Below are 15,503 nucleotides of genomic sequence, written 5' to 3'. Positions count from 1 at the left end.
CAGCCTGCTGCCCCAGCACACAACAGCAAACATGATAGCACTGGCCACCACAGACTCGTAGAACATCCTCAGCATCGTCTGGCAGATGTTAAAAGACCTCAGTCTCCTCAGGAAGTAGAGACAGCTCTGACCCTTCTTGTAGACAGCCTCAGTGTTCTTTGACCATTCCAGTTTATTGTCCATTCGTATCCCCAGGTATTTGTAATCCTCCACCATGTCCACACTGACCCCTTGGATGGAAACAGGGGTCACCGGTGCCTTAGCCCTGCTCAGGTCCACCACCAGCTCCTTAGTCTTTTTCACATTAAGCTGCAGATGATTCTGCTCACACCATGTGACAAAGTTTCCCACGGTAGCCCTGTACTCAGCCTCATCTCCCTTGCTGATGCATCCAACTATGGCAGAGTTTTCATCCCCTCCTTGGAACCCCCTCCAATGTCAGCTCATCTTTTCTTAAATAAGGGGCCCAAAAGTACACATAATACTCCAGGTGAGGTCTCACTAGTGCCTTATGAAGCCTGAACTTTAATAATAATACTAAGTACTTTATCGATCCTGGTGAGAAATTCTTTCGTTACAGCGGCAACTTTTAAAAACATACTTAGCAGTGTACAGACTTAACTAATAATAAAGTATAGAATAATATACACAACAATAATATCCCAATGTGCAATACTATGCAATAATAATGTACAAAGCAATAAAACAGACTATTGTACTAAGAACACACACAAAATGCTGGTGGAACACTGCAGGCCAGGCTGCCTCTATAAGGAGAAGCACTGTCAACGTTTCGGGCCGAGACCCTTCGTCAGGACTAACTGAAAGGAAAGATAGTAAGAGATTTGAAAGTAGTGGGGGGGGAGGGGGAAATGTGAAATGATAGGAGAAGACCGGAGGGGGTGGGATGAAGCTAAGAGCTGGAAAGGTGATTGGCAAAAGTGATACAGAGCTGGAGAAGGGAAAGGATCATGGGACGGGAGGCCTCAGGAGAAAGAAAGAAAGTGGGGGGAGCACCAGAGGGAGATGAAGAACAGGCAGAGAGAGAAAAAAGAACTAAATATGTCAGGGATGGGGTAAGAAGGGGAGGAGGGGCATTAACGGAAGTTAGAGAAGTCAATGTTCATGCCATCAGGTTGAAGGCTACCCAGCCAGTATATAAGGTGTTGTTCCTGCAACCTGAGTGTGGCTTCATCTTGACAGTAGAGGAGGCCATGGATAGACATATCAGAATGGGAATGGGATGCGGAATTAAAATGTGTGGCCACTAGGAGATCCTGCTTTCTCTGGCGGACCGAGCGTAGGTGTTCAGCGAAACGGTCTCCCAGTCTGCGTCGGGTCTCATCAATATATTAAAGGCCACACTGGGAGCACCGGACGCAGTATACCACACCAGCCGACTCACAGGTGAAGTGTCGCCTCACCTGGAAGGACTGTCTGGGGCCCTGAATGGTGGTGAGGGAGGAAGTGTAAGGGCAGTGTAGCACTTGTTCTGTTTACAAGGATAAGTGCCAGGAGGGAGATCGGTGGGAAGGGATGGGGGGGACGAGTGGACAAGGGAGTCGCGTAGGGAGCGATTCCTGCGGAAAGCAGAAAGGGGGGGGGGAGGGAAAGATGTGCTGGGTAGTGGGATCCCATTGGAGGTGGCGGAAGTTACGGAGAATTATACGTTGGACCTGGAGGCTGGTGGGGTGGTAGGTGAGGACAAGGGGAACCCTGTCCCGAGTGGGGTGGCGGGTGGTTGAGGTGAGGGCAGATGTGCGGGAAATGGGAGAGATGAGTTTGAAAGCAGAGTTGATGGTGGAAGAAGGGAAGCCCCTTTGTTTAAAAAAAGGAACATCCTGGAATGAAAAGCCTCATCCTGAGAGCAGATGCGGCAGAGACGGAGGAATTGTGAGAAGGGGATAGCATTTTTGCAAGAGACAGGGTGGGAAGAGGAACCTGGCCTTCTTAAGAACCTTAAGAGGTTCTCATACCTTCTCATACCTGTAGAAGCTCTTAGGATTATCCTTCACCTTGACTGCCAAATCAACCTCATGTCTTCTTTTAGCCCTCCTGATTTCTTAAGTATTTTTTTGCACTTTTTATACTCCTCAAGCACCTTATTTGCTCCCTGTTTCCTATACATGTCATACATCTCTCTCTTCTTCTTTATCAGAGTTCCAATATCCCTCGAGAACCAAGGTTCCTTATTCTTATTTACTTTGCCTTAAATCCCGACAGGAACATACAAACTCTGAACTCTCAAAATTTCTCCTTTGAAGGTTTCCCACTAACCAATCACATCCTTGTCAGAGAACAACCTGTCCCAATCCACGCTTTTTAGATCCTTTCTCATTTCTTCAAATTTGGCCTTTTTCCAGTTTAGAACCTCAACCTGAGGACCAGATCTATCTTTATCCATGATCAAGTTAAAACTGATGGTGTTATGATCACTGGAACCTACACACACTTCTGTCACCTGTCCTAACTTGGTTCCCAATAGGAAATCTAATATTGCATCCTCTCTAGTTGATACCTCTATATATTAATTTAGAAAACTTTCCTGAACACATTTTACAAACTCTAACCCGTCTAGACCTTTAACAGTATGGAGTCCATACCAATATGTGTAAAATTAAAATCCCCTACAATCACAACTTTCTGTTGCCTGCAGTTGTCTGCTATCTCTCTGCAGATTTGCTCCTCCAATTCTCACTGACTGTTGGGTGGTCTATAATACAACCCCATTAATGTGGTCATACCTTTTCTGTTTCTCAGCTCTACCCATATGGCCTCGGTAGACAAGCCCTCTAATCTGTCCTGACTGAACACTGCTGTAACGTTTTCCCTGACTAGCAATGCCACCCCACTACCCCACCCTTCATCCCTCTGCCTCTATCACGTCTGAAACATCGGAACCCTGGAACATTAAGCTGCCAGTCCTGCCCTCCTGTAGCCAAGTTTCACTAATGGCTACAATGTCATAATTCCACGTGTCAATCCACGCCCTCAGCTCATTAGCCTTCCCCACAATACTCCTCGCATTGAAATAGACACACCTCAGAAGATTATTACCACCACACACAACCTGAGGACCTAGATCTTGTTACACGGACGTGGCAGGAAGAACAAACCCAAGTGCAGGACTCCGACACGGAGGCAGGATCAGGAGGCAGAATCTCCGTAGTGAGCACAGAATCGAGACCGGGCTGAGTCAGGATTAGGGAGGCTTGATTCACGAAGAGATACGGGGTTGAAGACTTGGAGCAAGGTTCCTCTCTTTCTGAGAGTCGACCAACAATCTAGCAAGGGCTGACCGGAGCTGTCGGGGTCTTATCCTCCGGTGGCTAATGGAAACCAGGTGCTAGTGATTGAGAGGAATTGGGAAAGATTGGGAATCAAGTGTGGGGATTAAGGACCAATTAGGGAGGAAAGGGAAAAGGTGGGAAATGCCAGCCAGGACCATGACAGTACCCCCTCCTCAAAAGGAGCCTCCCGGTGATTTTCCCGGCTTGTTGGGATGGTCTCGATAAAAGTCCTGGATGAGGGAGGGGTCCAGGATAAAGGAGCGGGGAACCCAGGAACGCTCCTCCGGACCATACCCTTCCCAATCCACCAAGTACTGGAACCCTCTGCCCCTTCGGCACACATCCAATTGTCGTCGGACGGTGAAGGCTGGATGGTTGTCAATGATTCGGGCTGGTGGGGGAGTATCGGGCGGTGGACACAAGGGGCTGACGGAGACTGGTTTAACTTGGGAAACATGGAAGGTAGGGTGGATGCATAGGGAACTTAGTATCTTCAGTTGGACCGCCATAGGACTGATAACCCGTTCGACTCTGAATGGTCCTAGGAAGCGCGGAGCGAGTTTTCTATGCCCATTCTTGAGCGGAATGTCTTTGGAGGACAGCCATACCAACTGCCCAGGTTGGTACTCCGGTGTCGGTCGGCTGTCTCCTTGTAGTGATCTGCTGAATGGGCTAGGGCCGCGTGTGTCTCCTCCCAAATCCTGCGGCACCGGTTGATATGATCGCGGACAGATGGTACTGCAATCTCTTCTTCCTGCGCGGGAAACAACGGGGGCTGGTACTCGAACGTGAGCACTCGAACAGGGATTTTCCTACGGCTGAACTCACGAGGGTGTTGTGGGCGTACTCGACCGACGGGAGTTGGTCGCTCCAGGTGTCCGGGTTGTTTTTGGTCACGCAACACGACGTTGCTTCCAGGTCCTGGTTAATCCGCTCCGTCTGTCCGTTTGTCTGGGGGTGGAAACCGGATGATAGGCTGACTGATGCACCCAGACTCGGCATTCGCTCTCCACACCTTGGAGATGAACTGGGGACCTCGGTCTGAGACGATGTCGGTGGGGATTCCGCGGAGGCAGAAGACGTGGCGGACAAGGAGGTCAGCGGTCTCTTGGGCTGAGGGGAGTTTCAGCAGGCCTACAAAATGCACAGCCTTGGAAAATCTGTCTAGCACAGTGAGAATGGTCGTATTCCCGCGGGATTTGGGCAGACCTGTAACGAAGTCCAGGGCGATGTGCGACCATGAGCAGCCAGGAACAGCCAGGGGGCGTAGCAATCCCGCAGGCGGCAGATGCGAGGCCTTTCCCTGGGCACAGGTGGGACATGCCGCGACGTAGGAACGGGTGTCTGACTCCATGGAGGGCCACCAAAAATGTCTTCTCAGGAGGGCCAGGGTTTGATTACTTCCGGGGTGGCAAGCAAACCGAGATGCATGCCCCCACTGGAGGACCTGAGATTGGACGCGTTTGGGCACATAGAGGCAGTCATTGGGTCCTTTACCTGGGTCCGGGTCATCTCGTTGGGCTTCCTTTACCACGGACTCGATCTCCCAGGTGAGGGGAGGGCACCACGCAGGACGGGGGGTGGGGGGGGATGATCGTTTCTGGACTGGAGGTGTCCTCCCTGGAGACATATTGGCGAGAGAACGCGTCCGGCTTTCTGTTCTTGGACCCTGGGTGGTAAGTGATGGTAAACTTGAATCGCCCAAAGAATAATGCCCAGCGAGCCTGGCGGGAGTTCAGGCGCTTGGCGGTTTGAATGTACCCCAGGTTCTTGTGATCTGTCCAGACAACGAATGGGTGCTCTGCCCCTCCAGCCAGTGCCTCCATTCTTCCAACACCAGTTTGACCGCCAATAATTCTCGATTTCCCACATCATAATTCCGTTCCGCGGGGGACAATCGGCGGGAAAGGAAGGCACGGGGTGAACCCTTTCATCCGTACCCGACCATTGGGACAGGACTGCTCCTACCCCGGAATCTGAAGCGTCCACCTCCACGATGAATTGTCGCGATGGGTCCGGATGGATCAGGATGGGGGCGGTGGTGAAGCGTCTCTTTCAGCTATCGAATGCCGCTTCCACTTCGGCGTCCCAAGAAAAGGGTGTGGAGGGCGAGGTAAGCCGGGTGAGGGGGACGGCCACCCAACTGTAGTCCCTGATAAAACGGCGGTAGAAGTTCGCGAACCCCAGGAACCGCTGGAGTTGCTTGCGGGTCATGGGCCTAGGCCATTCCTCCACCGCACGGATCTTCTCGGGGTCCGCTCTCACCTGCCCATCTTCGATGATGTATCCTAGGAAGCTGACCGAAGGGAAATGGAACTCATTTCTCTGCCTTCACAAACAGTTGGTTTTCCCACAGCCTCTGAAGGACTCTACGGACATGGCGAACATGTTCTTGCAGGTTGCGGGAAAAGATCAGGATGTCGTCTAGATAGATGAACATGAAACGGTTAACGAAGTCCCTTAACACATCGTTGATGAAGGCCTGGAAAACGGCTGGGGCATTCGTAAGGCCAAACAGCATTACCAGATATTCAAAATGGCCCAGAGGGGTGTTAAAGGCTGTCTTCCACTCATCCCCTTCCCGTATCCTAACGAGGTGGTAGGCATTCGGTAGGTCCAGCTTGGAAAAGATGGTCATTCCGTCTAGCAGGTCGAAGGCTGAACTAATGAGAGGTAAGGGGTATTTGTTCTTAATGGTTATATTGTTCAAGCCTCGATAATCGATGCAGGGGCGAAGCGATCCATCTTTCTTTTCCACAAAGAAGAACCCGGCGGTCACAGGGGAGGAAGAGGGCCTGATGAGGCCCGCTGCGAGGGACTCACCCAGGTATTTCTCCATGGTCTCCCTCTCTGGCCGCGATAAATTATAGAGGCGACTGGTGGGCAGCGGGGCCCCAGGGAGGAGGTCGATGGCACGGTCATAAGGGCGGGGCGGAGGCAGGGCAAGTGCTCGTTGTTTGCTGAACACCTGTCCCAGGTCGTGGTGTTCAGCAGGTACCCTGGAGAGGTCAAGGTCTTCGGAGACCAGCGGAGTCGCCGGAGCCTCCCTGGGAGGTGGGACCGACCGTAGACCATGGGCGTGACATGCCGGACTCCACCTGGCTATTCTCCCGGTGGTCCAGTCGATCTGGGGATTGTGGTGAACCAGCCATGGGTATCCTAGTACCACCGGGGCTCGAGGCCAGTGGATTAGGTTGAATCTAACCTTCTCTTGGTGGTCACCGGACAGGACTAGTGCTAAGAGCGGAGTGCGGTGGGTTACCCGAGCCAGCAGTCCAGACCCCAGGCCTCCACGGGGCTGGTGAGTGGTTCTCGAGGGATTCCGGCCCGGGCGGCTACGTCTTCATCCATCAGATTCCCCTCAGCACCGGAGTCTATCAAGGTGGGCAAGGACAGGGACTGTTGGTTGTAGGTTACCGTAGCTGGGATCTGCATCCGGGTTTGGGGAACTGAAGGAAGTGTCGCCTGATTCACCAGAACCGTTGGAGTGGGGGCAACACTAGGAGCGGACAGGAAAGAGAGGCTGGCCGAAGATGGTAAGGTGGGCCGTAGGATGCCCCGGGGAGCGGGGTGACCGGCCTTCTCTCTCCGACGTTCTCGAAGTCGGTTATCTAACGGGGTGGCTAGAGCGATCAAAGTGTCCAGGCTGTTCGCGTCATCCCTGGTCGCTAATTCATCTTTTCTCTTGACCCCGTCGAGACACTTCCTGTAGTGCTTCATCATTCCACCCAGAGTCGGCCGCTAAAGTTCAGAACTCCACGGAGTATTTCGCTACGCTTCGTGAGCCCTGACAGAGAGTCAGAAGGCGCCTAGCGGCGTCCCTCCCACAAATGGGCTGTTCAAAGACCTTCCTCATTTCGGAGACGAAGGTGGAGAAGGAGGAACAGACCTCTGGCCGGTTGTCCCAGATCGCGGTGGCACATGATAAGGCATCCCCTCATAACAGCCCCATGATGTACGCAATCTTTGATCTGTCCGAGCTGTACGTACGTGGCTGTTGCTCAAACACCAGAGAGCACTGCAGTAAGAAAGCCCGGCACTTCCCTAGGTCCCCGGCGTAGGGTTCTGGTTCAGGGACGTATGGCTCTCGAGGGGGTCTTATTGCTCAAACACCAGAGAGCACTGCAGTAAGAAAGCCCGGCACTTCCCTAGGTCCCCGGCGTAGGGTTCTGGTTCGGGGACATACGGCTCTCGAGGGGGTCTTATTGCTCAAACACCAGAGAGCACTGCAGTAGGAAAACCTGGCACTTCCCTAGGTCCCCAGCGTAGGGTTCTGGTTCGGGGACATACGGCTCTCGAGGAGGTCTTGTTGCCGGTTCCAGGGGCACAGACAGTCCAGATTGCCCGGATGGGTCGGCCAGAGTTCTCGGTGGGTTGAGGCAGACCAAGGAAGACGGACAGCCGGTCCACCTGCTCACTGACCTTCCCCACACTTGTGGCCAGCGTATGGAGGTGTTCCGTAACTTCCTGGAGCAATTGGTCGTGGGCACCCAGCAACTGGCCCTGGCTGGTGAGGGCCTGTTGTATGGGATCCGAGTCCGCTGGGTTCATGGCTGGCCAGATTGTCCTGTTACACGGGCGTGGCAGGAAGAACGAACCCAAGTGCAGGACTCCGACACGGAGGCAGGATCAGGAGGCAGAATCTCCGTAGTGAGCACAGAATCGAGACCAGGCTGAGTCAGGATTAGGGAGGCTTGATTCACGAAAAGATACGGGGTTGAAGACTTGGAGCAAGGTTCCTCTCTTTCTGAGAGTCGACCAACAATCTAGCAAGGGCTGACCGGAGCTGTCGGAGTCTTATCCTCCGGTGGCTAATGGAAACCAGGTGCTGGTGATTGAGAGGAATTGGGAAAGATTGGGAATCAAGTGTGGGGATTAAGGACCAATTAGGGAGGAAAGGGAAAAGGTGGGAAATGCCAGCCAGGACCATGACAGATCTATCTTTATCCATGATCAAGTTGAAACTAATGACATTATGATCACTGGAACCAAAGTGTTCCCCTACACACACTTCCGTCACCTGCCCTAACTCATTTCCTAATAGGAGATCTAATATTGCATCCTCCCTAGTTGGTACATCTATATATTGATTTAGAAAACTTTCCTGAACACATTTCACAAACTCTAACCCATCTAGACCTTTAACAGAATGGGAGTCCCAATCAATGTGTGGAAAATTAAAATCCCCTACAATCACAACTTTCTGTCTCCTGCAGTTGTCTGTTATCTCTCTGCAGATTTGCTCCTCCAATTCTCGCTGACTATTGGGTGGTCTATAATACAACCCTATTAATGTGGTCTTACCTTTCCTGTTTCTCAGCTCCACCTATATGGCCTCAGTAGACAAGCCCTCTAATCTGTCCTGCCGAAGCACTGTTGTAATATTTTCCCTGACTAGCAAAGCCACCCCCAACCCTTCATCCCTCTGCCTCTATCACTCTGAAACATCGGAACCCTGGAACATTGAGCTGCCAGTCCTGCCCCTCCTGTAGCCAAGTTTCAGTAATGGCTATGAAGTCATAATTGTGTGTCAATGTTGTCAGTGTGGAATTTGCTCATCCTCCCTGCGACCCTGTCGCTTCCCCTCGGGTGTCCCAGTATGTTTGCAGTTCTGACGCCCTGGCAAATGGGTCACTAGGCTGTCTGGCCACTATAAATTACCTTGAATGTGTCGGTGAGTGGTTGAAACTGGGAGAAATTATTTGGAGAGAAGAAAATCCAAAGTGAAGCTCCTGCAGGAGTGAACCTGAGGTTCCTGTTGCCTCTTGCCTTCTGCTTGTAGTTCCCTGCCCACTCTGACCCCTGCAATATTATTCTGAAGCCCAGTATGAGGTTGAGGATTAATACCTTATCTTCAGTCTGGGCACATTGCTTCTGCCTGGACTCTGTACAGAATTCTCCACCTTTGGGTAACTTTCCACTGTATCAAACTATTTCTGTTGCCATCGTTTTGGCTCTTGTTTTTAATTCTAATTTTACAATCTAGCTTGTTGGACATGATCTACAGTCTTACTATTTAAAACACATTAACCAACAAAGAACCTTACTGTGCTGGTAACTGCCGCATTAACTGATTTGGTCTCATCCTATCAAAGATATGCCCATTGTTCTACCCGTCCCTTCCTCCACCTCCCCTCATGACAACTAAGTTGTGTTTTTTTTGCTGACAACACTACATTGATTGGCCTTATCTCAAATATTAATGAGGTGGCCTACAGGGAAGAAGTCATCTCTCTGACACAGTGGTGTCAAGAAAACAACCTCTCCCTCAATGTCGCAAAAACAAAGGAGCTGGTTGTGGATTACAGGAGGAATGGAGACGGGCTAACCCCTATTGACATCAATGGATCTGGGTTGAGAGGGTAAACAGCTTTAAGTTCCTTGGCATCCACATCACCGAGGACCTCACGTGGTCTGTACACACCAGCTGTGTGGTGAAAAAGACACAAAACTGCCTCTTGCACCTCAGATGGTTGAGGAAGTTTGGTATAGGTCCCCATATCCTAAGAACCTTCTACAGAGGTACAATTGAGAGCATCCTGACTGGCTGAATCACTGCCTGGCATGGGAACGGTACCTCCCTTAATCGCAGGACTCTGCAGAGAGTGGTGCAGACAGCCCAGTGTATCTGCAGTTGTGAACTTCCCATGATTCAGGACATTTACAAGGACAGGTGTGTAAAAAGGGCCAGTAGGATCATTGGGGACCCAAGTCACCACAATCACAATCTATTCCAGCTGCTACCATCCGGGAAACGGTACCGCAGCATAAAAGCCAGGACCAACAGGCTCCAGGACAGCTTCTTCCACCAGGCCATTGGGCTGATGAAGTCACGCTGATTTGAGAGTACTCTATATTACATTGACTGTTCTATTTATTATAAAATATTATAAATTACTATGATTACACATTGCACATTTAGATGGAGATGTAATGTAAAGAGTTTTACTCATGTATGTGAAGGATGTAAGAAATAAACTCAATTCAATTTAATTCTTTCCCAGTTTTGACAGCAAGTGTTAGCTGTTTATCTCCAGAGATGCTGCAGGACTTACTGAGTATTTCTTGCCTTTTCTGTTAATATTGTATCCTGATGGTTCACAGATTCTGTGTTCCTGGTGGTTCACAGAGGCTCAGAAGACATTGCTGTGTTACACCTCAACAGAGATTTTTGAAAGACCATCCCAAGTTTAGGACAGAAGTGGAGAAATACATTTCAGTCTGCTGATAACCACCCAGCAGTTTGTGAAATGTTCTGAGAGCATACCTGTATAGATGGCCCAGAACTCCTCCTGGAAAGAAGAGAAGAAACTAGTTTGTGTAAATTCCCTTAAAACAACACCAACACAAAGTACAGTCAAAAGATAAAGAGATGCTTAAATCAATTCCCAAAAAGTGGTGTTGGGTCATGGCAGAGGTCACACTGTAAAAATCTGTAATAGTAATCAAGTTTGCCCGAAAGTGGCCATTTCATCTCTACTTCCTGAGGAGACTGAGGTCCTTTAACATCTGCCGGACGATGCTGAGGATGTTCAACGAGGCTGTGGGGGCCAGTGCTGTCATGTTTGCTGTTGTGTGCTGGGGCAGCAGGCTGAGGGTAGCAGACACCAACAGAATCAACAAACTCATTCGTAAGGCCAGTGATGTTGTGGGGGTGGAACTGGACTCTCTGACGGTGGTGTCTGAAAAGAGGATGCTGTCCAAGTTGCATGCCATCTTGGACAATGACTCCCATCCACTCCATAACGCACTGGTTAGGCACAGGAGTACACTCAGCCAGAGACTCATTCCACTGAGATGTAACACTGAGTGTCACAGGAAGTCACTCCTGACTGTGACCATCAAACTTTACAACTCCTCCCTCGGAGTGTCAGATACCCTGAGCCAATAGGCTGGTCCTGGACTTATTTTTCCAATTGGCATGATTAACTTATTATTATTTAATTATTTATGGTTTTATATTGCTATATTTCTACTCTATTATTGGTTGGTGCGAGAATAGTGTAGAAATATAGCAATATAAAACCATAAATAATTAAACTGTAATGAAACCCAATTTCCCTTGGGATCAATAAAGTATGTCTGTCTGTCTGTTCAGTCCTAGGTGGTGGTTGCTGGCCTACTCAGGGTGAAGCAATGTCATTACAGCTTAAAGATAAAATGTGTTCTATCCCAGCAATGGGGGCAAGAAGCCGGTGAGGTAAGTACCTTTACAACACAGCTTGTTAGAGCAAGAACATCCCATAATGTCACCAGCAGCAGAATGATGATTCAAGATAAGGTTGCCCCATTCCAATATCCCCATCTGTCCATCTGCAAAGACCTTCCACCCACTGCATTCAGGTTCCAATGCCACATCAAATGTCGGCCACAATTAGGACCCAACACCATTCAAAATTGGAAGATCACACCGCCACCCATTTATAAATATTCCTCCCCATCCTTCTACTTTCGTGATTAGCGTCATTGAAAACAACAACAACCACATTTCTCTGACTGCAAAGACCCAGCGTCTGTCTCTCTTTCCTCCTTCACCTCTGGGTGGCTGTGAGGTAGTTGCATGCTCTTGGAAGCAGGGAGATGTGGCATCAACTATGGAGAGGGTCAAGGGAAAACGAACAAAAGTGGTGACACAGGACGAGGGGTGTAGCACAGAGAGTGAAGGGGTTCAGGTACACTCGGTGTAGGAGAGTGAAGGGGTTCGGGTACACTGGGTGTGGGAGGGTGAAGGGGTTTGGGTACACTGGGTGAGGGAAGGTGAAGGGATTCGGGTACACTGGGTGTGGGAGTATGAAGGGGTTTGGGTACACTGGGTGAGGGAGTGTGAAGGGGTTTGGGTACACTGGGTGAGGGAGAGTGAAGGTGTTTGGGTACACTGGATGAGGGAGAGTGAAGGGGTTTGGGTACACTGGGTGAGGGAGAGTGAAGGGGTTTGGGTACACTGGGTGTGGGAGGGTGAAGGGGTTTGGGTACACTGGGTGTGGGAGGGTGAAGGTGTTTGGGTACACTCGGTGAGGGAGTGTGAAGGGGTTCGGGTACACTGGGTGTGGGAGAGTGAAGGGGTTTGGGTACACTGGGTGAGGGAGAGTGAAGGTGTTTGGGTACACTGGATGAGGGAGAGTGAAGGGGTTTGGGTACACTGGGTGAGGGAGAGTGAAGGGGTTTGGGTACACTGGGTGAGGGAGGGTGAAGGGGTTTGGGTACACTGGATGAGGGAGAGTGAAGGGGTTTGGGTACACTGGGTGTGGGAGGGTGAAGGGGTTTGGGTACACTGGGTGAGGGAGAGTGAAGGTGTTTGGGTACACTGGATGAGGGAGAGTGAAGGGGTTTGGGTACACTGGGTGAGTGAGAGTGAAGGTGTTTGGGTACACTGGGTGAGGGAGTGTGAAGGGGTTCGGGTACACTGGGTGAGGGAGAGTGAAGGGGTTTGGGTACACTGGGTGAGGGAGTGTGAAGGGGTTTGGGTACACTGGGTGTGGGAGAGTGAAGGGGTTTGGGTACACTGGGTGAGGGAGGGTGAAGGTGTTCGGGTACACTGGATGAGGGAGAGTGAAGGGGTTTGGGTACACTGGGTGAGGGAGAGTGAAGGGGTTTGGGTACACTGGGTGTGGGAGGGTGAAGGGGTTTGGGTACACTGGGTGTGGGAGGGTGAAGGTGTTTGGGTACACTCGGTGAGGGAGTGTGAAGGGGTTCGGGTACACTGGGTGTGGGAGAGTGAAGGGGTTTGGGTACACTGGGTGAGGGAGAGTGAAGGTGTTTGGGTACACTGGATGAGGGAGAGTGAAGGGGTTTGGGTACACTGGGTGAGGGAGAGTGAAGGGGTTTGGGTACACTGGGTGAGGGAGTGTGAAGGGGTTCGGGTACACTGGGTGAGGGAGAGTGAAGGGGTTTGGGTACACTGGGTGAGGGAGTGTGAAGGGGTTTGGGTACACTGGGTGTGGGAGAGTGAAGGGGTTTGGGTACACTGGGTGAGGGAGGGTGAAGGTGTTCGGGTACACTGGATGAGGGAGAGTGAAGGGGTTTGGGTACACTGGGTGAGGGAGAGTGAAGGGGTTTGGGTACACTGGGTGTGGGAGGGTGAAGGGGTTTGGGTACACTGGGTGTGGGAGGGTGAAGGTGTTTGGGTACACTCGGTGAGGGAGTGTGAAGGGGTTTGGGTACACTGGGTGTGGGAGAGTGAAGGGGTTTGGGTACACTGGGTGAGGGAGAGTGAAGGTGTTTGGGTACACTGGATGAGGGAGAGTGAAGGGGTTTGGGTACACTGGGTGAGGGAGAGTGAAGGGGTTTGGGTACACTGGGTGAGGGAGGGTGAAGGGGTTTGGGTACACTGGATGAGGGAGAGTGAAGGGGTTTGGGTACACTGGGTGTGGGAGGGTGAAGGGGTTTGGGTACACTGGGTGAGGGAGAGTGAAGGTGTTTGGGTACACTGGATGAGGGAGAGTGAAGGGGTTTGGGTACACTGGGTGAGTGAGAGTGAAGGTGTTTGGGTACACTGGGTGAGGGAGTGTGAAGGGGTTCGGGTACAATGGGTGAGGGAGAGTGAAGGGGTTCGGGTACACTGGGTGAGGGAGTGTGAAGGGGTTTGGGTACACTGGGTGAGGGAGAGTGAAGGGGTTTGGGTACACTGGGTGAGGGAGAGTGAAGGGGTTTGGGTACACTGGGTGAGGGAGTGTGAAGGGGTTTGGGTACACTGGGTGAGGGAGAGTGAAGGAGTTTGGGTACACTGGGTGTGGGAGAGTGAAGGAGTATGGGTACACTGGGTGAGGGAGTGTGAAGGGGTTTGGGTACACTGGGTGAGGGAGTGTGAAGGAGTTTGGGTACACTGGGTGAGGGAGGGTTAAGGTGTTTGGGTACACTGGGTGTGGGAGAGTGAAGGTGTTTGGGTACACTGGGTGTGGGAGGGTTAAGGAGTTTGGGTACACTGGGTGTAGGAGGGTGAAGGGGTTTGGGTACACTGGGTGAGGGAGGGTGAAGGGGTTCGGGTACACTGGGTGAGGGAGGGTGAAGGGGTTGGGTACACTGGGTGAGGGAGGGTGAGGGGGTTTGGGTACACTGGATGAGGGAGAGTGAAGGTGTTTGGGTACACTGGGTGAGGGAGAGTGAAGGGGTTTGGGTACACTGGGTGTGGGAGGGTGAAGGGGTTCGGGTACACTGGGTGAGGGAGAGTGAAGGGGTTTGGGTACACTGGGTGAGGGAGTGTGAAGGGGTTTGGGTACACTGGGTGTGGGAGAGTGAAGGGGTTTTGGTACACTGGGTGTGGGAGGGTGAAGGAGTTTGGGTACACTGGGTGAGGGAGGGTGAAGGAGTTTGGGTACACTGTGTGAGGGAGAGTGAAGGGGTTTGGGTACACTGGGTGTGGGAGGGTGAAGGAGTTTGGGTACACTGGGTGTGGGAGGGTGAAGGGGTTTGGGTACACTGGGTGAGGGAGTGTGAAGGGGTTTGGGTACACTGGGTGAGGGAGGGTGAAGGTGTTTGGGTACACTGGGTGTGGGAGGGTGAAGGAGTTTGGGTACACTGGGTGTGGGAGAGTGAAGGGGTTTGGGTACACTGGGTGTGGGAGAGTGAAGGGGTTTGGGTACACTGGGTGTGGGAGGGTGAAGGTGTTTGGGTACACTGGGTGAGGGAGTGTGAAGGGGTTTGGGTACACTGGGTGAGGGAGGGTGAAGGGGTTCGGGTACACTGGGTGAGGGAGTGTGAAGGGGTTTGGGTACACTGGGTGAGGGAGGGTGAAGGAGTTTGGGTACACTGTGTGAGGGAGAGTGAAGGGGTTTGGGTTCACTGGGTGAGGGAGAGTGAAGGGGTTTGGGTACACTGGGTGAGGGAGTGTGAAGGTGTTAGGGTACACTGGGTGTGGGAGAGTGAAGGGGTTTGGGTACACTGGGTGTGGGAGTGTGAAGGTGTTAGGGTACACTGGGTGAGGGAGGGTGAAGGAGTTTGGGTACACTGGGTGTGGGAGGGTGAAGGGGTTTGGGTACACTGGGTGTGGGAGGGTGAAGGTGTTTGGGTACGCTGGGTGTGGGAGGGTGAAGGGGTTTGGGTACACTGGGTGAGGGAGAGTGAAGGGGTTTGGGTACACTGGATGAGGGAGAGTGAAGGGGTTTGGGTACACTGGGTGTGGGAGGGTGAAGGGGTTCGGGTACACTGGGTGAGGGAGAGTGAAGGGGTTTGGGTACACTGGGTGAGGGAGTGTGAAGGGGTTTGGGTACACTGGGT

General features: G+C 51.8%; 1 protein-coding gene across 2 annotated transcripts in view; it reads right to left on the bottom strand.

Annotated features, from left to right (window-relative positions):
- LOC140727993 (coagulation factor VII-like) overlaps nt 1–15,503 on the bottom strand; it is a 146,325-nt gene that overhangs the window by 17,807 nt on the left and 113,015 nt on the right. Inside the window, exon 3 of one of the 2 annotated variants that reach the window (XM_073046067.1) lies at nt 10,558–10,582. The exons of the other annotated variant lie outside the window; for it this stretch is intronic. Coding sequence (XP_072902168.1) covers nt 10,558–10,582 — 25 coding nt within the window. The remainder of the gene's footprint in view (nt 1–10,557; nt 10,583–15,503) is intronic. 2 annotated transcript variants of the gene reach the window in all.

Source organism: Hemitrygon akajei, chromosome 5 (assembly GCF_048418815.1).
Source record: "Hemitrygon akajei chromosome 5, sHemAka1.3, whole genome shotgun sequence".
Lineage (NCBI taxonomy): Eukaryota > Metazoa > Chordata > Chondrichthyes > Myliobatiformes > Dasyatidae > Hemitrygon > Hemitrygon akajei.
Note: the sequence above shows the minus strand (reverse complement) of the source record. Positions and strands in the feature narration are given on the sequence as shown.